Raw genomic sequence first — 24,574 nt, 5'->3', positions numbered from 1 at the left:
AGCAGCAGAGACGACCCGGTTCCAATAGGGCTCTGCGACGCTGTGCGGGATGTCGCTTCCGAAGGAAGGCTTCTGGGCTTGCCGACGTGCCGGTTCGGGCGTGCACCTCGGCCGGTTTGGTGGGCCACGATGGTTTGGGGGTGGTGAAGCCTCGCTTCCACGGACGAGTGGCTCGGTGACTGGCTGGCTGGGGTGAGCAGGGGACACGGAACGGTCTGGCTGATAGCTGGGTCAAGTGTCCAACGCGCGGTCGGCGCCGTCTACTCCGTATCCGGCGGGGAAGTGCCTTTTCCGTGACGGCAGACACGATGCGCTCTGCCTGACGGGATACCTGGCGGCACGTCTGTGTAAGTGACGCCGGGTTCAAGGGGACCTGGGCCTGGTTGTTCTTGACGCCGCATGGTGGGCAGAGAGCTGCCAGAGCGAAAACACCTGTCGTGGATCGTGTGTCGACGGTGGCAACAACGCCGCGACGCCAGAGCAGCAGATTATGCCCTCTCCGCGTGAGGCTGGGGTTGTGCCACCGTGCTATGTATGGATCAAGGATGGCCCGGCTCCCCGCATCGTCTACATCCCCGAGTGCGGGGAGACGGCGGGCCGTATGGACGGCAACGCTGCTGCGTCCAGCGGAGCCGTGTCGGCATAGGGACGGGGTCATCTTTCGCTTGACGTCTAAGCCAGTTTCACGCTTCCCCCCGCTCAAACCAGAAGGGCTGGCTACCGACGAGCAGTGCAACTGAAAATGAGAATGAGCCGATATAGACATTCCACGTTGCGGCACAATGCGGACCGAGATCCGTAGCACAGCGGGCCCTCGACGTGGGTGCGCAGCGTGCGGCGTGTTCCTCCCGTCCGGTCCGTTCAACGTCGAGGCAAGCGAGTGTAGGAGGACGAGAGTAGCCGGCGTCGGAGGACTTTCTCTCACGTTCCGCATTCAACGCCTGCGGGCTTTTAGGCCCCCTTGCACCTCGCTCTCATCTCCCCTCTCTCCTCTCTCCTCTCTCCCGTCTCCCGTCTCCCGTCTCCCGCCCGGGCAACCGACCCTCACACCGCTTCAGCGACACGGCGCCGGCGCTCCGAGCATCGCTGACCCAAAGCCATGAAACTGCGTGACGGGCTTGTGGTCCTGTTGGCGCTTCGTGCCACGGCGGCGGCTCGCCTCTCGAGCCCGCATGCGCCTGGGCTCCAAGTCGTCCAGTTCCAGGACGGCTCTGCCCTCGGCCGCGCGACTCCCCTCGTCGACCCCGTGCCGCGCGGCTCCCTCCCACGCAGAGGACTCCTCGGGATCGGGCGTCGTTCCAGGCCCAAGCACCGGCCAAAGCAGTCGGCCTCGAAGCCGGCAAAGCCGCCCGTCGCAGAAAGCCACCCCGTCATATCCGCAAGGGAAGCGTCCCGAATCAAGTCCCCCGACTGCGGCAAATCGGGCGTCTTCTTCCGCGGCGACTCCCGGCCGCCGTGGGAGATATTCGCGTCGGGCTCCGCCCTCAGCCAGCTCCTGGAAGCGTGTGAACTGGCGGCCGTCCAGCCGCCGGCCGAGCGGGACGTGCGGGAAACGCTCTCGCAGCACCGCCAGGCGCTTCAAGACGGCATCCTGAGGCTCAACGAGCTGCGGAACAAGCTCATCGACCACCGCAGGCAGGTGCGGGAAAAGGTCAACACGGGCGGCCACGTGGAGAACATGTGCGACGTGAAGCCGCAGACCGTTCCCATCCCGGACGGCAACGAGTCCGGGCCGGTCGTTGCCGCGCCGTCCTGGGCGGCCGAGCCCCGGGTCAAGGCCGCAGCCATCCCGTATGACTGGGCGCTGTGCCGCAAGGCCGTGATGCTTCGCGGAACCGAGACGTGCTACTCGCCTGCCGGTCTGGCGAAACCTGGGACCGCGTCTCCTCTGCGCTTGTCTACATTGAGCAGAGGCTGCAGCCGCACGGGGCGCCCCGTTAATTCTTTAAAGGGTGTGTAATGCTAATTGATGGGCATTATGTGTATTGATGCTTGTTCTCTCTAGGTTTCTATGGTTAAGTCCACCCTGTAAGTTAATTATGCCCCTCATTTCCCTAGGTCATATGACTCACTCCACTTTTCCCCTTAACAGGTGCGACCGGGGGCTCGGTTACTGGGTTCGAAAGCTGCTTGACTTCACGTCCTGATTTCCGATTTCTTATTCTTTATTATTTACTTATGTTTCTTTCCACTTCCTGTCCCGCAATGGAACTTGCCATCATGTATGTACCTTGCCGGAAACATGTTAACTCGTAGAACCACGCGGATAATCAACATGCACCCCACCTCTCGAAACCAGGCTCCCGTCCTCCTCCGTACCCGACGGACAAAGAAGCCCCAGCTTCCCCGCATCAGCAACCCAGACAAGACAAGCCTTGGTGCCCGACGGCGCCGATTCTACCACGGATGCCACATATTCCTGGTCAGTTGGTCCAGACCACGGTTCAGCACGCCGTTTCCTCAGCAATCAACACAGGCTCCATCCGTCTCGACAAGCCCCGACCCTCGCAGGGAATCACTAGGTTCGTCCTGGCGACACGACATCTGTGGTTGTGGTGGGGAAAAAGGATGGTACAATGATAAAACAACAAGATAAAACAACAGCCAAGGCCAGAATACGCAGCATCATCAGGCGAACAAAGCATCACCAGCCACACGTGGTGCACACTCCTTCGCCTGTACTGTTTGACACATGCTCCAGCGTGCAGGCGCCAAAGATGGACTTGACGGGTTCGACCCGGGAAACATGCAGATAGTTCAGGGAGAGATTCAGTCTTTCCCCGAAGCCCGAGCCCGAATGACGCCATTTCACCTCACCCGTCACCGGGAGCTCCATAGCCCGTCCCCACCAAGAAGACAATCTCATCAACGAATGCCGGCGACGCACCGCCAACAGGGCCGGGTGCCCGCCCGCGGTACTCGCTCACTGACGCACGTTGGCACGTGGACACGGCAAGCCCAATCAAAAGAGTCCCAAAGATTGTTTTTCCTGCAAGAAGCGTACCCGGCTTTGCTCGTCAGACAACGCAATCATCTTGCAGCCTTGTTGCCAAGCAATACGACCTGTTCGGGACAGTCGTCATCAGAACAAAATCTGTACTGAGGGCCACTGTCGACTCTAGAGCGCTGTCGACTCCAAGGTGGTTCTCCCTGTTTAGAAATAAAAAGAGGGTGACAAGGACAACAAAGGTAGCCTTACGGACCCGTCTCTGTGCATGGCTTCTCTCAGATTTATCCGTGTCGAGTGACCAAGAGCACCCAGCGTCACATTTGCGTCATCACAGACTGGTTGGCCGTCTTGGTCATCTTTAGTATCATTACACAGTGAGAAAAGCGCTGCCCGCAGGCGGAAATCGATGCAGGCTAAGCGGCAACCCTTCCATGGGCTTCGTCTTGTCTCGGTAATATAAGAAAAACTACTGATTCGCTTCTCCGTCCTTCCCGTGCCCTCATCAGACGCTAGTATGCAATTCACCTCCTGGACGCATCCAGCCCCGCTTGGAGATCCTGTTCGAGTCCGTTTCCATGAGCAACATACTCCTGTGGTCTCGGGTCTTCGGCTGTCCACTGGCCGCCAGCCTGGGGCATAGGGACCTGTGCTGGTGTTGATTGTTGACCCTGGCCGGCCATCGAGTTTGAGCCGGGTACAGTTCGGACCATTTGTCGGAATCGCACGACTTCGTCCAAAATCACGCGGCGCATCTCGCCAACGTCGTCAATGACTTCAAAATCAAAGTTGAATGTGGTAGGGCAGTCGGGTTCGTCTGAGGCGTCGTGCCAGATGTGAAGATATGGGTGTTCAAGAGCCTGCTCGACGCTGACGCGGGAAGATGGGTCGAAGGTGAGCATCTTGTCGAGGAGATGGAGAGCGTCAGGGTTGGCCTGTGGGAAGAGACTGGGGAATGGCTTTTTGGGCATAAAAGGAAGGTTTCGGACGTATTCCTGCGCGCGGGGAGAGCCGATACGCGCCAGCGTCTCCTCGTTGGGGGTTCCCAGAATGTGAAGAATCTGGTTCAGCTGATCGACGTAGTCTCGGCCCTTGAAGAAAGGTCGGCCGCCGAGGAGCTCGGCGAGAATACAGCCAACAGACCAGACATCAACTGCAGAGGTTAGCAGACACGGATGAGTCGGACTGGGAGGAGCAAAGAAGAACAACATACTGGCCTTGGTATAGCTCTGGAAGCTCAACATGATCTCTGGGGCTCGGTACCATCTGGTAGCAACGTATTCCGTCATGTATCCGGCATTCTCCTCTGGGTCGACCGAGAAGCCGCGAGCGAGGCCAAAGTCACAAATCTTGAGCTCGCAGTCGGCGTTGACCAGCAGGTTGCCCGGCTTCAAGTCACGGTGGAGCACATTGGCTGAGTGGATGTATTTGAGGCCACAAAGAATTTGGTAGATAAAGGATTGAAAATGGGCGTCCGTTAATGGCTGGCCAGATCTGATAATGGCAGCCAGGTCGCACTCCATCAATTCTTTGCAAGAGTCAGCAGCGAGACAGTTTTGGCTTGTTGGCCGGGGGGGCGTGCACCGACCTTCGTACAGATACGTCTCGTTGAAGGTTTCGGGGCGAGGAATGTCCATATCATAAAGGCAGGTAATCTGTTGCTCATGTCAGCTCAGGTACCTGGCAACGCGATGTGGACGCACCTGGACGGCATGCTTGGTGCCACGGTGCGAGGTGCCTTACATTGCGGTGTCCGCGGAAGTGTTGCAGCAGCTTAATCTCTCGCAATGCCCGTTTGGCAAGAATCTTCTTGCTGAACACATTGGTGACTTTTTTGATGGCAACGCCCTCGCTGGTCTGATTGTTCACGGCGGCACTGCGGAGAAGGGAAATGAATGTCCAAGTCGCTCGCCGTCGTTGCTCGGGCCGTCGACAGTCAAGACGGGGGGGGGCTGGAAATCAAATGCCCAAGCTTACCAGACAATACCATAGGCCCCCTGCCCCAGCTCCTTCGTCACGGTATATCTCTCGTCGACAATGAAGTCTTGGTTGAACACCTTGAAGACCTTGCGTCCCTGAAGATCGGTCATGATGGCTTCGTGGACGCGCACAGCCGCGCGTCGTGTCGCCGTTGTCGATGGCTCGATGGCTCGAAGCGGGGGGGAGGGGAAGAGGATGGGGGGGAACCTCGGAGAGCCCTTGACGAGCCCTGGTCTCGAATCTTGCTCTGCGGGAGAGTCGACCACACCGTCTCTTGAACCGCGCAGAGTTCAAGGCAGATCAATACGATTGATGGACGAGAACAGCTGCAAAGGCGGCCTGCAGGGACGGTCATAAAAGAAGAATGAAAGAGGGGAAGGTGATGGCAAGCTTGGGCGGGGACAGGCTTTGTATGGCAGATGGAGGCTCAACTGGTCCGTCCAGGCGTTGAGCAAGTCCAGTGGAAACCACCAGCACTCGACCAGGGGCGGGCAGGGGCCAGATAAGTCGACATGTTGAATACTCGAAAAAAAAAAAAAAAAACGAAAGGAAAAAAAGAAGATAGCAAAACAAAAATTAAATATTTTTTTTCCCGTCTACGTGTGCTTGATGTATGGATTGTAATGCATGTCCTTTGGTTCTTCAAATCCTGCACCCTGGCCTCATCTCCTCCCGTCACTTCCATCATCTCGGACCTGCATGGCTATTCGTTCCATGGACTCAATGGTCCGCCACCGCAAAGGATGAGCTTTGTGTCACGCTCGCATCGCACCGTGGCCCTGTATTCCGAGGTTTTCAGCGCGCCTCCCCGCTGCACACGTCGAATGCTCATGTCGCCCGCGGGAACTTTGGCACTCGGAAGCCAAAGCCACGGCCGATATTGGAACCAGCGATTCACCAAATTCACCAGTGGTACCGGCCATACTGGCCATGCAATGCCACGAATTCCACTTGGAAGGGGTCAAGTCCCAGGAGGCCGTAATTTTCTAGCACGACGCCGACAATAAGTGCCCCGATCATGCTCCGTACACATGTAGTATCCGTTCTGTGGATTTGACGCGTCGTGCCCCGTCTACCATTGTCTTGGATCTTGACTCTTCTCCGTGCGGCAGGTATACTTGAGCGCCATACAATGACATTCTTCGCTCACTCGCTCGATCAAGCACAATCTCCTCTGCCCAGTCTTCCCCTCAGGCCGCCGGTCCGCCCAGAACATAAACCCCCAGGCTATCACAGCACAACTCGGCGTCCGACGACGGCGTCTTCCTAACCACCAATGACTCTCTCGATAAAGTTCCTGGAGAACCTGCTACATTGCTCAAAGGCCTTTTCGAACCCGTCCGGCCCGCCGTAGTAAGGGTCGCTGACGACCTCTGCCTCGTGCGTGCCGCTAAACTCCCCAAAGAGCATCACCTTGGCCTTTGTGTCCGAGTTGCCCCTGTGCAGGCGCAGAAGATCAGACAAGTTGGATCGGTCCATGGCAAAGATGTAGTCAAAGACTTCGAAATCCGTCGTTTTGAACTGCAGCCAACAACACGCCGACGTCAGCCGCAGCCCCCGCAGCCGGATAAGGCGACGACAACACAACTTACCCGGCGAGCGGCGTGCTCGTAGTCGGTGATGCCGTTGGCCTCGAGCGTCGACATGGTTCGCGAATCCGGGTCTTCGCCCGCGTGGTACGCAGCTTGGACGATTTGTTAGCCCTAAATCCGCACGCTGTCGCCGGCGCCGCCTCGCCAAGCGGGCACCTACCCGTGCCGCAGGAGTCGATGCGCCCAATCTTGCCTTTGTACTGCGGCTGCTTTGCTAGGCTTTGGAAGATGCCCTCTGCCATGGGTGACCGGCAGATGTTGCCCAGGCAGACGAACAGCACCGACACAGGCTCGGGCATTTCTGGCTGACCGCCACTGCTTTGAGGCTGTTCACGCAGGAAAGGAGGAGCAGAAGGGAATTACAAGTTTGCGTGATGTCTCTCCAAGGGGAAATTTAATAAAAAAAAAAGTCAATCTTGGAGGGTATCAAAGGGTGTAGTGAAAATGGCTTACGTTGGAGATCAAGCCCGGCACGGCCCCACGTGTGCCTGACCATCAACTCAAAGTTCAGCTGTGCGGGCAAGTTTCGTGCCCTCCAGTGACCACGAACGATGCCCAAGCCCACCAGGGCCTGTCCAAGGGCGGGATGGATGGGGCCTGCAATGTGTAGCTTGATCCTCTCACTTTTGTTTCTTCTGGTATCTCTATTCCTTGCTTTTATCAGTTTTGATTTATTTATATTTTTCTGGTTTTTTTATTAGAACAAAATTCGCAAATGGAAGACCGGGACACAGTTCGCACACATCAACATAGGCAGACTGCTGTTGTGAAAGATGATGATTTTGAGCTTTTCTTCTTGTTTAAGCTCCTTGCAGTTTGTTACTTAACTACATACGGCACCTCGGTACTCTAGCACCCACTACAGAGCTTCCTTGCATTTTCAACCACTCACTAGTCCCGTCCCCCACCCCCGAACCCAAAGAAAAAGACACAAGCGCCTGGCTAAAGGGAGATGAGATTTTATACAATAAGGATACAGTATCCGTCGTCAAAATAAGGCTGTAAGGCTTCATGGCTTGTCGTGGCTGGGTCACTTGCCACGGTCCAGTATTTCATGTACAGTATTGCAATTAGAGGTCGATCAACCGCCCAATGCTTGTCGTTGGCGTTCTCGTCGGAGGCTTTCCAAGACTCCCATGACGCCATTGTTGCGAATTCGTTCGAGGACAAGTCGCATGCCGTCGCGGCTCTTGCCAAGCTGGTCAAGAGTCTTGGTGGAAGCAAGGCTCTCGATGCTACGCTGGACGCCTTTGGCACCCCAGCCGCCGATGAAGCCAGAGAGCAGTCCGCCTTCCTGTTGAGCTTGGCCAAACTTTCCACGGAGTCTCTCGCCCAGTCTCGACCGGAAAATTACAGATGTTGTCACATCAGTTTCGCTTGATACCCTCTCGGTCGGGAGTTTGAAGTTTTGCTGCTCAATAACGGAGAGAACGCCGGTAAAATTAAGGTTGCGGCTCTCGGTCTGCATCCACCCCTGTTTGATATCGACAACGCTCGTCTCAAGAATATACGAAGCCTTGTCACCACTGCCGCCGCCCGTGACACTAGCCGGCAGCAGCTTGTAAACTGCTCCGGGCATACGGCTCTTCTTCAGATGAATTCTGGTTGTGTGGAGCCGTTGGGTCTCGGGATCGACATAGCTGGAGATGGTGTCGGTGCTCAGAACATGGGCAGCAAAGGGATTGAGCTTGGGAGAAGAGTAGCGGAGGAAATAGGCGAGGGTGACGGTCGGAAACGGATGGGAGTAGGTGTGCGCGGTTGTGTGCGTGAGAACCATTGTGGCCGACGTAACAGGTTATGGGCGAGGACGAGGAAAGACAAGGCACATTGGTAATGACGCTATCTTGATGGATATCGACGGTCGTTGATTGATGTGTGCGGCCCTCGAGCTCACTCGGAGACTTCGGAGCTGATCATGGGCTTCAGCAAGCGTCGGTGCATGGGATCAGCACCGCCGTAAGCCGGATGAAATTGAGATGCGCGCGAGAAAAAGAATTGCAACCAAACGGACTGGCTGTGATGATGACGGGTAAAAGTGCGCGAAGGCGCCAGTGGATGGCGAGGGTTGATGGGGGAGGGATGAAATCAAAGAGGGTGAGACGGCACGGAGGCGTTTTCCACCAAGAGCAGATCGAACGATGGAGATGCCAATGGCATGAGGCGAACTTTTCCCCCTGCACGCAGATTGGGCATCGGGTGGTCCCTGATTGGCTCTCAAAAGCGGGGGAAAGCTGGGGAGAGCTGCGGCAGAACACTAGTTGTGTAACGATCAACACGTGATTTTTTGCCGTTCTTCTGCAAATACGGTGTTAATTCATGACTGTTGGACCGTGTAATCCCAGACGACCTAGTTTGCTGCTGGCCCGGCAGCGCTACAGTAACTGCCCAAGTGAAGCCTTTGGGACGCTGTGCAGACGTCCCCCATGTCGCCACACATCGATCACCGTCCACTCATGCCCAACCTCATTGTTGGGCTCTGCTACTTTCGTCATTCTCTCAGACAGTTGGCTGTTGTTAACATTGCAGATTAGAATAACGTTACGACGTTTTACCCGATCGGACGATGTATGATGTCAATAACTTTCCATCAATCCTCCATTTTGTCAAACAGGACCACCGCCTCAGCAACTGCCGCTCCGCGATTGCGAAACTCAATTTCCAGAGCCGCAGCCTTTCCATCTACCCCAATCTTGAACTGGCTCCTTAAGGCAGTATTTCGGAAGATGGAATACATATCGGCATAGATAATCCAGTTATCGCCCGATACATGGTGAAATGTAAGATTTTGACGCCATGAAGCCTCCTCTCTACCCGATCTCAGCACATTCTCTCCTGGATTCCGAGGGTTTGTCTCGTCTCGAAGCCTAATTCGCCGAAACCCAGGGTTGTAATATGTGCCGGCGAGTTGGCTTGTGTTCAGAGTTGAGGCTAGGCGTGTCTTTGGTCTATTCGGGTAGAGGTTGTCGAGAGCATGCTCTAACCATTCAGCCGCTCCGTCTAATTGGCGTCTCGCGCTACGGGCGATCAACGAACTACCAGTCAGTTTCTTTTTATACTAATCCTGACCCTTGCATCGACTTACCTGTCCGCATAGTCGAAACGCTTCTCTTCCGGAATGCCCAGCCTATCCGCGATCAATCTCGTCGAGAGAACCATTTCGGCGACATTTGACGTGACGGCTGTATTGGCAAACGACACAATGCCATACTTGATTTCCGGCAGCCAGTAAACATAGGCCCCATACGCATGCATTCCACCACTGTGTTGGTATACCACATGTCCGTAGATTGAGGTGCGCTCCCATCCCAGTCCATACAGGACAGAGTCAAACCCGTCATTCGGCAGCGGGCTTGAGATGAACCTGGGCGTCTTGATGTCCTTGTGGACGGCCTTTGACAACGGAGCTGACTCGTGTAGCAGGCACTTGACCCATTTGGCATAATCAAGCACGTTGGAAAAGATGGCCCCAGCACCGCCATGTTCCGTGACCACCATGTGCGGCACCTCTGTGTAGTTGTCACGATTTGGATCCCACCTATATCCCGATGCCAGGTGCTCCGGTGCGCTGATGGCATCCCCAAGATCGAAATAGGTAGATGCCATCCCCAGCGGCTCCCAGATCAAGTTTCCGAGAACCTCGGCAAGAGAGCGGCCCATCAATGTCTCCAGGACATAGCCCAATGTCACATACATGGCATTGCAGTACTCATACGTCGTACGCGGCTCCGCAAAGAGAGGCAGATGGCGTAAACGACGGACGACATCCCTTGGTGTGACTTGGATACCGTTGTCCACCCTCAAGCTCGAAAAGTCCTGACCGCCGAGTCTGGTTCGATGGCTCACGGCGTCTTCGAGGCTAACACGCGCTGTTGCCCACTCATTCTGCAAGACAAAATCATCCCTGATGATGGATGAGACGGGAGTCGACCACCCAAGAGATAACTGCGGGTAGTTGCCGGAGTCGATCACTGCCGCAATGGCGGCAGCGACGAAAGCCTTTGTAGTGGAAGCACCATACCATATCGTCTCAGGCGTGGCGGGGGTATTCGGGAAAGTCGCAATCCCGTAGCCCTGATTGTGCATCAGCAAAGAGGGTTCCGATAAATTTCATTCAAGTTGTAACTTGGAAGCCGCATTACCTCTGCAAACACTTGGTCGTTGTCAATGACGGCAATGGACAATCCGGGAACACGCCATTCGTTTAACGTGTCGTCGACAAGTCCCGCAAACTTGTCATCGAACGGGTCTCGGCCTGGCGAAGGCCCGCCAGACAACGGCTTCTGTTGAGCAATGACAGCTCCAACGGCGCCCAGCTGGACCAGTGTCAGGCTAAACATGAAGCAATATACACGGTTCCGACGATGCCGAATCGGCTCAAGCATTGCCATGGCAATTGGATGTCGGACTGCGATGAGCAGGCGTTGCTCGGGGTTGCAAGTCGACTCAGCCACACGAGGAAGCCATAGCTACTAACGGACCTGGGTAGTGTACACATCGTGAAGCGTCTGGTGCTGTATCCAATGGCGCTGCCTTTTGAAGAGGCTAAATCTGGGGCATACCGGACATCGCTGTGCATTGTGTTTCTCGGTCCATTGAGCTTTATGGTGGGCGTCTAGGTGTGGATCCCCTCAGTGACACCGCGCAGTCCTGATTCGTCCTTGGAAACTGCAATGCGAATGAAGAGAGAAGAGAAGGGGTTCACACCTACTGGGAACTTTCGCTCCGGCCGTGCAGGATCCAACCTCCAATGAAAATCTCTGAGCAGGACAAAAAGAGTAGCCTCGATCTGCATCAATGCATACTGAGTACTTCTCGCCAAGACAGGCCCGCCTGCCGCCGTGGAAAGAAATAAACTCGGCCCGACCGCGCCGGAGCCGATACAGCTTTTTTGCACGCCCTCGAAGGCAGCGACCCATCGTTGAGCAGCTCCAAGTGTCCACTGTCGAGTTGTCCCGAAGCTGCTTCTCCGTGAAAACACCCGACGTTTTCGCCGCGAGCAGGCGGTCGAGTCAATCAGACCATGGGGCTCGCCGGTGCCTTTGGGCGGGACCTTTGTCGCGACTCGCAATGTCAACCAGCTCATCCCTGAGGGTTAATTCCTTGGTGCCGTAGCGCTGGGCCGCAACAACCCACGACCTACCTCGAGAGCTGTCCTCATAGACTGTCCGCAGTTCTGGATGCAGTATTTCTGGAAAAGCCCATGGACAACGATGTACAGTGCTGCGACGTACTTGGGGCTATGGACCAGCACGCTCCAGTGGCCCCGAACCACATCTTGACGGCGGCGTAGGCGAACACGAGCTCCTGGGCGTATTTCTTAAAGACTTAGCTGTAACTACCGAAGTTGGGTGGCAAGTAATGGAATGCCGTGTCCTCCAACGGCGTGCTTTAGGGGCCAGAAGAGCGACAAGAAGCATAGCACAACCAGGACGAGTGAGATGACCAGAAGTTGGATCAGAAACGATAGGATTGTGCCAGTCATGATGCTGGATATGCGTCGCACCGGCGAATGGTGGCGTGGTGATTATTAGCAGCCGTATTCACACAATCGGAGAGGCAGCGTCCGACTGATGGCTATATATAACGTGCCGCCCCACAACATCGTCAGCCCCCTACTTTCGACGTGGGCGTTAGGCTTGGGGGGGGGGAGAAGGCTATATTATAAGTTTTATTAAAAGCTTTTAAAAAAATATAAATAAAAAATATAAATATTTATTTTAAGCTATTAAAAAAATTTCTAAAAATATTCTTTTTATATATTTATATTTAAATAACTTAATATATTTATATAAAGCTTACTTTAGTTAATATAAAGCTAAAGCTAGCTTATAAAGTAAAAATAATAGTAAATAAAGTTTTTTTTATTAATTAAAAAGTTTTTTAAGTTTAATATAAAAAATAAATATACTAATTATATAGCTTTATAGTTATTTAAAGTAATTAATATATATAAAGTTAATTATATTATTAAAAAGCTTTAAATTAAAAAATTTTATAATTAAAATTTACTAATAAAAAAAAACTTATATTTTAAATATTGTAATAGACTAGCTCTATGGGCAATAGCGGGTGCCAGCCGCAGTCATCCCAGTAGTTTGCCGGACCCCTTAACTGTTGAGTCAAAAGGGTACGTATTAAACAAGCTGTCCACAGCTTGCTCAATCTGGCACTATATAGGTCCTGCACGGGCTTGTCCCTCTATCGCGCATTGCAGTGCAGTGCATCTATTGCTGCGCATCTATTAAGGTCGAGCATAGCTCAGACTATAATAAATATATAAATTTATAAAATATAACTTTAATTTATATAAATTTAATTTAAAATATATAAATATAAGTAATATAAATAATATTTATTATTTAATAATATTTTTTAGTATTTATTTTCTTTTATTATTAATTTTTAAAAAAGTAGTATCTGTAGTGTAAAACTCTGTCGAAAGTGGGGGGCTGGCGATCTTGTGGGGCAGGACGTTACATGCCTGCTGACACACGGCGAGACACGCCCTCCAACATAATGAAGCACAGGATCCATGCCGCGTCCCGAGTTGTCGCACTGTCTCGCCACCACTGGTCTTGGAGAGCGAGGGCATTCATCAGTTCTGCTAGTTCACCGACTCGCGGAGGCTCTGATGCAAACACCTATCCACGCGATACTCTGGACACGGCAGCGGAATCTGGGGGGTGGGGAGGAAGGTCTTTTGGATACGTGGCCATGGGGTCTTTATGTTCTACGGGCCACAATTACCCCAGATGTCTCGTGTACTGAACGAAATGAACAAGCCTCTGTACAAGAGGTTTGGTGCCCTGTTGTCCTGAGACCGCCAGCTCGCATCCAAGAGTCATCGTCATGCTGGGCCGCGAGATGGCGGCGTAAGATCCGAATCGGCATAGATGGAGCGACGCGAGCATGGCGTTGTCACGGACAACACAATTGCCACCCGCACGTATACATGCACAATGATACTATACCCGCGCAGCCAACAGGCGAAAACGACAACCGAGACGCGACAACGCCAAATAAGCTTTTGCGGGGGGGACGAGGGTCGCGTCAAGTTAGCCTTGCGCTTGCGCCAAATCAAACTAAACGACCTCTCACGCGTTCTCGAGCGCGAGCGCCAAAACGTTGGCCACCGATCGTGTTCCTGACACAAAGCAAAAGAATAACAGACAAGCCCGCTTCTTGGTTCTAGCATCCCCGAGCACAGATGCCGGGACGCCCAGAAATACACACCGCACCCCTCCCCGAGTCCTCCGTGTCTATCCGGGCGCTCTTGTTCGTCTGCCGATCAGCCACGGCCGCTTTTTTTCACGTGGACTCTGCCGCGCTGCCCGCGTTGCCCTATTCGCCAAGGCGACAGACTAAGTAGCGCGATCGTCATGCGTGTGCGTTGCGCCTACTTTTTGCCGTCAGCCAACTACGTAGTTGCCAAGCGAGCCAGGCAAGTCGGGTGCACTCGATCACCGACAGGGTGGTAGTGGTCTTTCTGTTGGCGCGACAAAGGCAGAGAGACAAAACACAGTCGGCTCCTGGGATGGCCATCGGCTCCTTCGACTGCCGTCTGTTTGGTTGCTGTAGCTTGTGAGAAAAGAGACGTTTGACGGCTGGAAAGCCGCCGCAGATCCTGTGGCTGGCAAAGTCGTCGTCAGTCAATACATGGGTCTCAGTTGGCAATGACCAAGGTCGCTGCTGCGAATAAGGGGGGACGAAGAATGAAATCACAAAGAGTCACGAGCCGTTATTAGGCCCTGCTACACATTGTATCCATCGTCCGGGCGTCGCCATGTCTTGGATCGAGTCAGTGGCTTGGTTGGGAGTGGTTAGCACGCTGATACCAACCAAGTCCATCGCAATGACCTGTCTGAGACAACTACGAAGCCAGCACTTGAGCATTTATAGTTACTCTGAGCCTGTCTGTGGGCCGACAGGACGGGGAGGACAGAATCCTTGCCCTTGGCTTTCATGGCAGTTGTTGAGTTTTGAAAGCGGCAGCAGCACCCCGTCATATGGAACCGAGACACGAGCAACTTGATGTTGGCCGGCAAAACTGCGACGCTCGCCCCAACGTGGGCCTCGGCCGGCGTCAACAAAAAAAGACGCCACTTGACTTGACGGCTTCCCTCCCCTGCCTGCCCCTATGAGCTAGCTGCATAGGAGGGAATGGGTAAGGTTTGTGGCTGCGTGAAGGATCGGCCGCCATATATGCTGCCCCCCATCAAACGTTACCGTATTGGTCTTGGCCCTTGGGCCAATTTGCGGGGTGTCGCATCCAAAGGGCATCAAAGATCATCTTCGTCTAGCTGGCAAGAGACCGCGGCGACGAGGACACGATACTCTGGGACTCAAAGCGTGTGCCATGTGCCACGTAGCCGGGAGAGCTAGTAGATGCCAGCATGTGCTCCCATTCTAAAAGCAGGACGAAAAGGGGAGGGGGTGCTTGGTTGGCCAAGCGTATAAAGAACGCATCGTGAACCCAGACAAGATCCCACGTCCCACGGGATGCACAGAATTTTCGACAGGAGAGTGACATCTCGCCGGACTTTGGCTATGTTATATTGGTTTCCTTGCCGGTTGTGAGAAATATTGAGCCGACTTGCGGCTGCTGGCAAACAAGCAGGACCGGACGTGACCGCGTGAAAGCGGGAGACATGTTACGGTTGTGCAAGGTAGAAAGAGACGGGAGCATCGAGAACTCGTCCATCTGAAGCATAACTCTCCGACCAGTCGTCTGACTCGCTTCCGATACCCGCGACATCGTTCTACCCTGCGGGCCGCCGATATGAAGCAACGAATCCCGCCCTTGATTTGCGTCGTGGCGAACGTCGCTCAAGTCTGCAGAGGTCAATCCAGCGCGACGACGACGACGCTCTCGTCCACTGCATCGTCCACGGCGGCGGCATCATCCGGATCGACCTCATACGCCGCCGAGCTGGCCTCGTACTTGGATGGACTACCTTCTTGCGCTGTAAGCGTGTCCTTGTCATCAATTCGTGGCCGTGGTGTGTCACGTAACATGTGGGAAATGGCTTACTGACACGACGCGCACATACAGACCCCCTGCGTGACGACGTCTCTATCAAATGCCCAATGTCGTGACACGTCATGTCTCTGCTCAGACGACGCAATCTTCAACGACGCAGCGGCGTGTGTCAAATCATCCTGCGGTTACGGCCAACAGTTGGGTATGTTAGTGTCCCGCACGCCAGGCATAGCTCCCCCCGGCGGGCATCCAGGCTCTCCGCGTGCCCGAGACGAAATGGAACTGACGAGACGCGCCTCTGGCGATAGTCACCAAAAACGCGACCGAGACGGCCTGCCACAGAAGACGTAGGGACCGGTCCGGCAAGTACAACGCCACAAGCATCGCCATGTGTGCCGTGACGGGCACGCTTGTGGTCATGCGGACCGGGTTCAAGCTCTTCTTCAGCGGGCAGAGGACCCTCAAGCCCGACGACCTGGTCATCCTCCTGGTATCGGCCCTCGTCGGGCTGCCGTGCACCATCCTCAACGTCAAGGGCCTCTCCTACTACGGCCTGGGCAGGGACGTCTGGACACTGCAGCCCGCCGCCATTGTCGAGTTTGCCCGCTACTTCTTCATACAGCAGATTCTGTATGTTTTCCTCATGACGAGCATCAAGCTGAGTCTGCTGCTGTTTTACCTCTCGATATTCCCCGGCAAGATCACGAGGCTCTTGCTCTGGATCACCTTTGCCGTCAACGCTCTGTCGGGCGTGTCTTTTATACTGGTTTCTGTGTTCCAGTGTGCGCCCATACAGTTCTACTGGATGCAGTATGCGCAGCAGGGCACTGGGAAATGCCTCAACATCAACCTGCTTGGGTGGCTGAACGGAGTCTCGAGCGTCGCCATTGACCTGTGGATGATTGGCATCCCGCTGTTTCAGGTCAAAAAGCTGGAGCTACACTGGAAGAAGAAGTTGGGAGTGGCCGTCATGTTCTTGACGGGAGCGCTGTAAGTCATGACCCTGACCAATGCCGGACCTCAGCTTTGGGCTGGGAAGCAGAGTCCAACACTGCAGTGGAGCAGACAACCGCTGACTTTTCTTTCCCTCTCTTTCTCTTGTTTGAAGCGTAACGGTTGTATCAATCCTGCGCCTCAGGTCGCTCGTTCACTTTTACAACTCGGAAAACCGAACGTGGGATTTGTGGCAGACAGCGTGGTGGTCGACGATTGAAATCAACATCGGCCTCATATGTGCTTGCCTGCCAGCGGTCCGACTGATGCTGGTCCGCATGTGGCCGCAGGTATTTGGTGGCACCATCAGCTCGACCATGGCGAGGTCCAGGGCTTCGAGAGGAAATAGCATGCTGGTGCGAAGGCAGAAGATCCGAATTGCCAGCATGGAGATGGCCCTCGAAGATGCTTCGTCGTCGTCAAAGGAGACGGCAGAGCAGTGGGAATCGTGCCCGGCGGCGCCAGACAAGCCATGGGACGGCAGTTTCTGCCATGCCAAATGAAGGGGAACGATGCCATGATGGCGTTGCGTTGGCGGCAAGGAAGCCGGCATCAACTGTGTATTTTATGAGCGTGACGCATTTTGCGACGGGATTGACGCCTGATGAATATGTAGGACTAGACAGAGAGCGCTTTGGCTTGGCGCCGGATTCTATGCCCATGTGAAGTTGCGAAACCAAAATGTCATGTGTGGTGTCATGTGAGTGCGTCTGGTTTCCCGCCCAATCAAAGCTACAATCATACAACAACCTACTTGTACATCCCCCCCAGCACCGAGCACGACCGGTGGCTGATACACTCCCTCGATATCGTCAATCCCGATCTCGATGCTGGAAAATCGAACCGGTAGCATCCCTGCTGCTTTTCGAGTTATCATGAGCACCTCGAGCCTAAACCAGGGACGCGCCCTGCCTCGAAGCACCGCACTACTTCGCAGATCATGAGATGGCACAAACGGCGACCAAAACAATCCGCGACACAGCACCTCGATTGAGCAAAGGACGCCGGAGGAATTCGGATATTGTCGTCCAGATTGGGAAACAGATGCCTGCCCTGCACTCCCTCCTGGAGACTCAGAGTGCGGGCGCCGCAGATCACGCCGCAAAGACGACTCGTCTCCGCAGAGGGACGACGCGTGTTTCCGCGCCGCTCCCCGAGCTCTGGACAATGTGATCCTCGCACCACCATGGCAATTCGTGTCACCGCAACCGCAAGGAGACACGTTGGACCCGACCGCCGAGTCATACGGCCCGCGCAGAATGGCAGCCGCAAACCAGCTCCAGCTCGCTCGAGTCGAATCCTCGCACCTTGACACAAACCCCGACAGACGGCGCTCTGCGGCGTCGACTCGACTCGACAAACTGCCCCCCAGAACATCAGCACGGTAACGAGTCAATGTCGACAGTGTGAAGCCTCACCGCGCCAGACCGATATTGTCGACCATCCGAAAAGACCAGAATCCTCCATTCGGAATTGGCCGCTGGCCCTGTAGCCAGCTTCCTCATGGCCTCGTACGCTCTCGAGTCCCCTTGCGCCCCTGGATGCATATACGCCTTCCCCCTTCTCCGTGTCGCTCGACACGAGATCCAGTCCAAGTACGACAGGCTTCCCAAAACGAACTCGTCGTCAGATGCAACGCAAACGACAGCGGCGGCTCGCCAAGCACCGTTGCGTGTTTGCGTCGAACGAGGCCTTCCCCGGCGCCGCGGCGCCGCCGCCTGAACGAACCGACGAGTATATAAAGACGACACACGACCCGGCTGCTGTCGCTGTTCCAAAATCGCACCAGACACCAAGCACCGGCGCCTCGAGAGCCCCCGGAATCGCAGCTGACCAGAACACCCCGTGCCGGACGCACCTCGCAAAACCCAAAGCACCATGAAGCTGGCCGCCGCCGTCGCCATCCTGGCCGCCATGACGGCCGCCCACGCCATGGTCGTCCAGAGAGACGACCCCGTCAGACAAGCCATCGAAGGGGTGACCGTCTCCGTGAGGAACCTAGACGCCGTGACCAAGGCCTTCGACGGCAACAACATCCAGCCCGTCGTGCAGGCGGCCGACGCCGTCGCCGCCGCCTGCCGGCAAGGCCAGTCGGAGGTCAAGGGCGCTCCGGACATTGACGTCCTCGCCGCCTCCCGTCTGCTCGGCTCCGTGCAGGACCTGGAAAGGGCGGCCAAGGTCCTCTTCGACGACGTCAAGGCCCGCGTCAGCGCCGTCGAGAAGGCCAAGGCGTGCGACGTCGCCCGCGCCAAGATGGGCGTCCTCAGCGCCGACGGCGGCAAGCTGGTCGACGTCATCATCGGCAAGATGACGTCTGCGCTGGCCAAGGCCGTGGCCGCCCCCTACGCCGACGAAATCAAGAGACTGCTCGCCAGGGCCAGGGACCTCTTCGCCGTGGGCCACTGCGTCAACAACGCCTGGTAGCCATGCCGGTCCGACCAGCGGCAGCGAGGCCGAGCGAGGCCGAGGGCAAAGTCCGTGTGGGATGGGAGCGTTGCGGCGGAGACACACAACACGAGCAAGTAGTCGCTTCAGAGTAGATGGTTAGAATGACATGAATCTACGACGCTTTGGTATGCCGTGCCGTGTTGCCCCCATGATGGATCTTGTGCCCCTTGATATTTGTGTTCGCCTCACCCGGTGCCAAGTGGAACTGTCGCATCCCAAAAGCTCGACGCATATAATCATTGGGGCCGGCGTGGGGGCCGGTGCAATGCTAGCAAATGATGCATCTCGTCGTGGGCGGTCACGGCCCTCAAACATCCTCGAGTGTCAGAGTAGTACGTCCATCTCCAGCGTCGGTGATTGCACCAACAAGAACTTGGAAGCCAGCACGTCAGCGCCTGCTTGGACCGAAAAACACAGCACTGTGATACGGTCCAGCTTGTTTGCCAAATTGTGCTTCGTGACGGGCGATCCTTGAGATGCAGATGTATTAGGGTCATGTCGGATGCCAGGTTGAGGTGCCCTCGCCGAGTCCAATATGCATCAGCTGCCGGCAATGAATGTCTTGAGCCTGTGCTTTGTAGTTATTTACATGTATACAGAAACCTCCAATGCCAGTAGCGACTGATCTACTTGTGCAATGTAAAAGGCTGCCTCGTATCGATTCTAAAGTACAAAATGCAGACTAACACTATTCACACTCCCACTACTTGTTTAGCGCAAGTAGTGAGAATACGCCTCCCACTACGGGTCTCGCCGTGAATTGGATACCGGAAGGATATCCACCGGTGTTTACGTCGTACAGGTCTGTAAAGGCACGCCAAGTGGGCGTCTCATTGATCCACGTAGCAATCTTGGAGATGAACATGCGCTGCGTCTTCGGCTTGGCTACGGCTGCAGCAAACATTTCCCAGTCCACCTTGGTCCAGACGTTGCGGGTGTCGAGGATTACGCCATACCGCTTTTGCGTCTTGAGGTAGAAGTCGCTTTGCATGTCGTATATTTCCTGGGGGATAAAGTTGAGATCCAGGAGCTTGTCTGGGTAAATATTGTAGAGGAGACCTGATGCGCCACGCGTTAGCTCGCAACAGCCCTCAACACTCGCACCCACGGACCAACTGCGCGCATACCGTAAGAATCCTTGTTGTCATACTGCAGCATGGTGTGCCCGGCGTCGGCATTCACGCCATGCTGAGTCCAAAATTGGAGATAGTCCTCGGCCAACGCAGAGTACCTGCTGCTTTGGTCCCGGAAGCCTGCCCGGGTAGCGACTTGAGACATGGCTTGGAGGGCGATGATGCCTTTAATTGCTAGATTGGTCTGGTTACTGGAAACGTACATGGTTAGCTTTGCAGCTCGTCAGGCTAGCGTTTGGGCTGGACGTACGCGAGATGGCCAGCAAAGTCATCGGTAGAGAGCTGGCTGGCGGGGATCTTGGCGTCTTCAATCATATACTGGGCCCATTTGGCGAGCAAATCCCAGTTGTCAGAGAGATACTTGTCGTCGTGCTTCCATTGAGAATAAGCAAGCATCATGATGATCATGTTTCCACACTCCTCCAGGGGCATGGGCTCATCGTTTCCAGCAGGGTAGCCGAGTGCCCGGGGAAAACGTCCTAGGTCGTGCTGTGCCCAGTTATTCGGATAGTGGTATCGATCATTGATCAACAGAGGCTCGAGAAGATACTTGAGCAGGTTTGGGTTCATGTACAAGAGGATAGGAAAAGCAGGGAAGATGACGTCGACGGTCTGAATGTCGCTGTTTGAAGAGATCTCCTTTAGAAAAATCAAAGGATTCGACCGCGTGCCTGTGTATGCCAGGGCACCAAAGGTTTGTCGAACGGCCAGAGTCGTAATGGTAGCATAGTCCTGGCCAGCAGCAGCAACAGAGTCTCTCTGAATACGAAGATCGAGCCGATTGGCAGCATGCGTGGCATCGTCGTAGTCGTGGTAGAAGAACGACACTAGGTCGCTCTCGTCACCAAAGTACGAAGTCCATAGAGACGGCACGGCCTGGGGATCTGCGGCCTGACCAACCCACTGGATACTATCCCGTTGGGCCACTCCGATGGTGAAGAGAGTGCGCGCCCAGCTTCCTCTGACATTGCCCAGATCACGGGAAAGCGCGAAAACAGGCCTCGGGTTTCGTGTCAGCGATGTCCCTCGGTGGTGTCGAGGTTTGACAGAATTTCAGACTCACCACCTGTCAGCGACGGCACGGAACTCGTCGTCAACCTGGTTGTCCAAAGACCCAGACTTGAGAAACTGACCACGCACATCCACATCCGCGCCGATCTTGTAGCTTACGCCAGGCTGGTCACCTGTGGACCAGTACCAGTTGCCCCAAGCTGCGTTTTCTCCATCTTCCTGGAAAACAGTTTGCTTCTGCTTCCAGAACTTATGGCTACGCACGCCAGCGTTGGATGAAGTCTCCCACTGAACCACTGCTCCGCCGTCGCCCGATGCCCATTCTGAGACGAGGTCAGCCCGACAATTCACGAGCGCGGATATCAGGAGAACCAATGAGCGGCGACTGACCTCCCGACACGTCGGAATAAACTTGGACGCTGTGCGACTTGCCATCGCGAGACTTGACAGCCACCTTGATGTAGGAGAACGGAATGGATTGGCGCCGCAAATCTTGGGGGTAGACAGGCGACAGAAACTCGACTATCAAGTCGACGAGTCCGCCGGCTGACATGTGGAAAATGCTTCGTGTTGACGTATACTCCAAGCTCAACTGGTCTACGTTCGGGGCTCCCGGAGCACCGCCCATCCAGTTGTATACTTGACCGTCGACCTTGATGAAGCCTTGCCATCCTTGGATTCCAGTTCTGTGGGTAGGGAGGGATTGAAGAATTAGTCACCATATTCTTCCCTCCATCACGGCCCACGGCACGGGGGAGATGTTTAGGTTTGCGAGGCTGAGACTATGGCTGAGAACCAGACTTACGCCCAAAACCTGGGCCATTGCCCAGGGAGGACCCCATGAGGACCATTTTCTTGCCCGTTGAGCCAGACGTTCAGATAGGGACTACGGACGGCCAGAGGAACAGCTGGTGGTCTTGCTGGGGTGAAGGTAGAATCGGCTCCTACCTGACCACCGATGGCAGCAAGCACGGCCGCCGAAGCAAACTTGACGAACTTCATGACGCCGGGAATGCGCGTCAAGCTGTTTTGAAGGCCGGGGGAATAGATTGTCGACAGCCAAGGTGTGTCGACCACGACCTCGATGAGGTCCTCCCCCGTGGTATTTATACTAGCACTAGGCAGGAACATGTTGGCGCGCCGCCGGACGATGTGGGACGTTCCAACTGGGAAGGAATAATCCAACGTGATGCAGAAAAGCCGGGCTTGGCCACAGACAAAGGCGGGGGGTGTGTTTGTGAAGGCGTGTGCGTGCGTAGTCTGTCTTGATGCGCGCGTGGACAAATGGAATATGAAGCAGCAAATTCAAAACGCAGGTTATGGGCGAGATTGCGGCCGGCCGCGTGGCACGGCTCGCATATGCAGAGGCGAAGCGGTCAAAAGCAGCCACACCCAACGACTCAGCCAGGAGCGCAGTTGAACTTGGCGCAAATGACGAAGGTTTCGAGGCTAACGCTCGGGTAAGCTGCTGGAGTCGACTTGGTTCTACCGGGTTGCCCCGACTGCACCATGCGAGGCTTGTGCCGAGAGCGAGGGCAAGAGGGAAGAGAGCGTCTACGTGACGCTGCAAGAGAAACTTGCGGCCAGGACCGAGAAGGCCTTTCAGTCGCGGTCGAGATGTTGGGCGACTGAGGTGAGACTCTGTCCGGAAGCGGGCGTTTGAGACTCGGACGCAGCTTGCTTGGCTGGCTGAGGTGTATTGACTGCGTGCGCGCGTCGCGGTTCGCTCGACTTTGTTATGTCTCTGGTCGCGAGCATGCACAATGGACTCATAGGCAGGCGACGAGAGCGAAGAGCGCGAGACACTCGCATGGGTAGAGGAGTCTTGTTCGGGGTTGGTGAATATGCAACATGCACGAATGCAGGCAAGGCGACATCTGGCGATGGCGATGGAACGAGGGGCTGTGGGGCGCGTGGAGTGGGGTGTGGGGGTGGGGGTGGGGGTTCCTACGGCTCTCCAGAGTCCAGATAGTACTAGTAGTACATCAATTTCATCTTGTTTGATTACTCTGATTTGTAAAGTAACTTATCCGTGGTGTTCCATCTGGGGTACTGCGGCGGCAGGAAAATGCTGGCAGGCGTGCGGCAGCGCCATTGGCTATCTCTGCCGCCTTGGCTCGGCTAAACCAAGTGCCAAGTACTCGAGTTCGCGATGCCCAAGTAAAGTACTTGGGTTACGTACCTACCTACCTTAAGTAAGTACCTTAAGGTACTTGGAAGCTCGCTAGGTGTCCTCCCTCCATGCGTGTGAGTCGGTGGTACCGTGTGCGCGTGACTGCTTCTCCCGCCTCCGCCTGCATCAAGTGTCAATTCTCCCACCAGCACGCAAATTACCTACCTCCGAGGCTCTTTTCCCCTCTCCCCAGGGCAGCTTCGCTTGTCCACCGGGCAATGCTTCGACCAGGCGATACAGCCTGTTGCAGTAGTTTTTTCTCAATAATATCAACGCATTTGAGCGTCGCCCAGTGAGGCAAGCAAGGACTCTGCTTGTCGATCGCTCCGACTGCCCGGCTCCGGCACTCAACGAGAAGTGATTTGCGACCTGTCCCGTTGCCTTGCAGATACTCCGCAGGAACAGTAGGTAAAGTTACGTAAAGTACGGAGTATCCATGAAAATAAAAAATGCTACCACACGGTCGGTACTAATTCTGGCTAGGATTCGTGCACGTATCCCCTTCCCCAGATTTCCTCCCCGCTCTCCCGCAGCATCACGACCCCGCATCATGGCTCGGAGGTTGCATCGGCCTCATGGGGGGGGTCATGTAACCCCGCTGCGGTCTGCCACTGTTCTCGAACCGCCGTCATCGCTTCACCAAGTCGACGAGAGTCATAGACCTTGGGCACCGACTCCGCGTACAAGCATGTATTTCCACCGCAGTATAATTTCGTGCGGATTGAACCTTGTGCGTCCCGACACGGCCTCGACCCATTTCGATGCCTGTTCTCTCGAGTGTTGCCGTCGCATTTCACCGTCATCAGGCCGGTGTGCTCGTACTCCGCGCCGACACGAATCTTGACGAGCCTGTTCGTGCTCTAAACAAATCCGTGGACCCTTTCGTCGACGCATCCCGTCTTCAATGCGGGGAATATTTGCTGGTTCCATACAGAGTACAGTATTCTGCTATTATCGCGACACCGTGGAACTCACTCACGAGTCACGCCGCCCCCTCTGTACTCTCCTGCGACTACCCTGGACATTTGTTGTGCGTAACCCGAAAAGACCACCACAGCGTGCCAAGGTAGTTTATCCGTCGTGAATGACCAGTGCAAGTCTCCTTGAGCTCATGTGCCTTATAAGACGGCTTGTTTCGGTCGCATGTTGATTTTGACAACGGCTGTCAACGGAGCAATATTCTGATCGTGACTCGAATGTTGAAAGGGCTTGCCAGGGCAGATATGATTCACCGCGTAACGTCGATGCCCTGGGCCTTTTTTTTTTTTATTCAACGTCAACATCAAATGTACGCCGTAACTGATGCATGCGTATTTG

The 24,574-nt window shown here is 55.0% G+C and overlaps 8 protein-coding genes across 8 annotated transcripts; 3 read left to right on the top strand and 5 right to left on the bottom strand.

Moving 5' to 3' along the window:
* Positions 1 to 1,099: 1,099 nt before the first annotated feature.
* On the top strand, positions 1,100 to 1,960 carry MAM_08259 (uncharacterized protein; the record flags this gene model as incomplete). The annotated part of the gene is made up of 1 exon (XM_040827057.1): positions 1,100 to 1,960. One exon carries the CDS (start codon positions 1,100 to 1,102, stop codon positions 1,958 to 1,960), a length of 861 nt encoding a protein of 286 aa, XP_040674965.1.
* A 1,511-nt stretch (positions 1,961 to 3,471) lies between these two features.
* Positions 3,472 to 5,037, bottom strand: MAM_08258 (Protein kinase-like domain protein; the record flags this gene model as incomplete). Its single annotated transcript, XM_040827056.1, has 4 exons — positions 3,472 to 4,100; positions 4,161 to 4,602; positions 4,691 to 4,823; positions 4,925 to 5,037. 4 exons carry the CDS (start codon positions 5,035 to 5,037, stop codon positions 3,472 to 3,474), a joined length of 1,317 nt encoding a protein of 438 aa, XP_040674964.1.
* Positions 5,038 to 6,193: 1,156 nt separating this feature from the next.
* MAM_08257 (low molecular weight phosphotyrosine protein phosphatase) lies at positions 6,194 to 6,818 on the bottom strand (the record flags this gene model as incomplete). Its single annotated transcript, XM_040827055.1, has 3 exons — positions 6,194 to 6,448; positions 6,520 to 6,611; positions 6,680 to 6,818. The coding sequence occupies 3 exons, from the start codon at positions 6,816 to 6,818 to the stop codon at positions 6,194 to 6,196; spliced, it is 486 nt and encodes a 161-aa protein (XP_040674963.1).
* Positions 6,819 to 7,600: 782 nt separating this feature from the next.
* On the bottom strand, positions 7,601 to 8,296 carry MAM_08256 (preli/msf1; the record flags this gene model as incomplete). The annotated part of the gene is made up of 1 exon (XM_040827054.1): positions 7,601 to 8,296. The coding sequence occupies one exon, from the start codon at positions 8,294 to 8,296 to the stop codon at positions 7,601 to 7,603; it is 696 nt and encodes a 231-aa protein (XP_040674962.1).
* An 810-nt stretch (positions 8,297 to 9,106) lies between these two features.
* MAM_08255 (Beta-lactamase/transpeptidase-like protein) lies at positions 9,107 to 10,907 on the bottom strand (the record flags this gene model as incomplete). The annotated part of the gene is made up of 3 exons (XM_040827053.1): positions 9,107 to 9,533; positions 9,602 to 10,590; positions 10,659 to 10,907. The coding sequence occupies 3 exons, from the start codon at positions 10,905 to 10,907 to the stop codon at positions 9,107 to 9,109; spliced, it is 1,665 nt and encodes a 554-aa protein (XP_040674961.1).
* Positions 10,908 to 15,298: 4,391 nt separating this feature from the next.
* On the top strand, positions 15,299 to 16,995 carry MAM_08254 (Extracellular membrane protein, CFEM domain protein; the record flags this gene model as incomplete). Its single annotated transcript, XM_040827052.1, has 4 exons — positions 15,299 to 15,484; positions 15,572 to 15,701; positions 15,808 to 16,489; positions 16,638 to 16,995. The coding sequence occupies 4 exons, from the start codon at positions 15,299 to 15,301 to the stop codon at positions 16,993 to 16,995; spliced, it is 1,356 nt and encodes a 451-aa protein (XP_040674960.1).
* A 1,375-nt stretch (positions 16,996 to 18,370) lies between these two features.
* Positions 18,371 to 18,916, top strand: MAM_08253 (Cell wall galactomannoprotein; the record flags this gene model as incomplete). The annotated part of the gene is made up of 1 exon (XM_040827051.1): positions 18,371 to 18,916. The coding sequence occupies one exon, from the start codon at positions 18,371 to 18,373 to the stop codon at positions 18,914 to 18,916; it is 546 nt and encodes a 181-aa protein (XP_040674959.1).
* A 727-nt stretch (positions 18,917 to 19,643) lies between these two features.
* On the bottom strand, positions 19,644 to 22,215 carry MAM_08252 (glutaminase GtaA; the record flags this gene model as incomplete). The annotated part of the gene is made up of 6 exons (XM_040827050.1): positions 19,644 to 19,999; positions 20,068 to 20,264; positions 20,324 to 21,073; positions 21,137 to 21,407; positions 21,475 to 21,770; positions 21,890 to 22,215. The coding sequence occupies 6 exons, from the start codon at positions 22,213 to 22,215 to the stop codon at positions 19,644 to 19,646; spliced, it is 2,196 nt and encodes a 731-aa protein (XP_040674958.1).
* Positions 22,216 to 24,574: the final 2,359 nt, after the last annotated feature.

The sequence above is a fragment of the Metarhizium album genome, assembly GCF_000804445.1.
Source record: "Metarhizium album ARSEF 1941 chromosome Unknown scaffold_48, whole genome shotgun sequence".
Lineage (NCBI taxonomy): Eukaryota > Fungi > Ascomycota > Sordariomycetes > Hypocreales > Clavicipitaceae > Metarhizium > Metarhizium album.
Note: the sequence above shows the minus strand (reverse complement) of the source record. Positions and strands in the feature narration are given on the sequence as shown.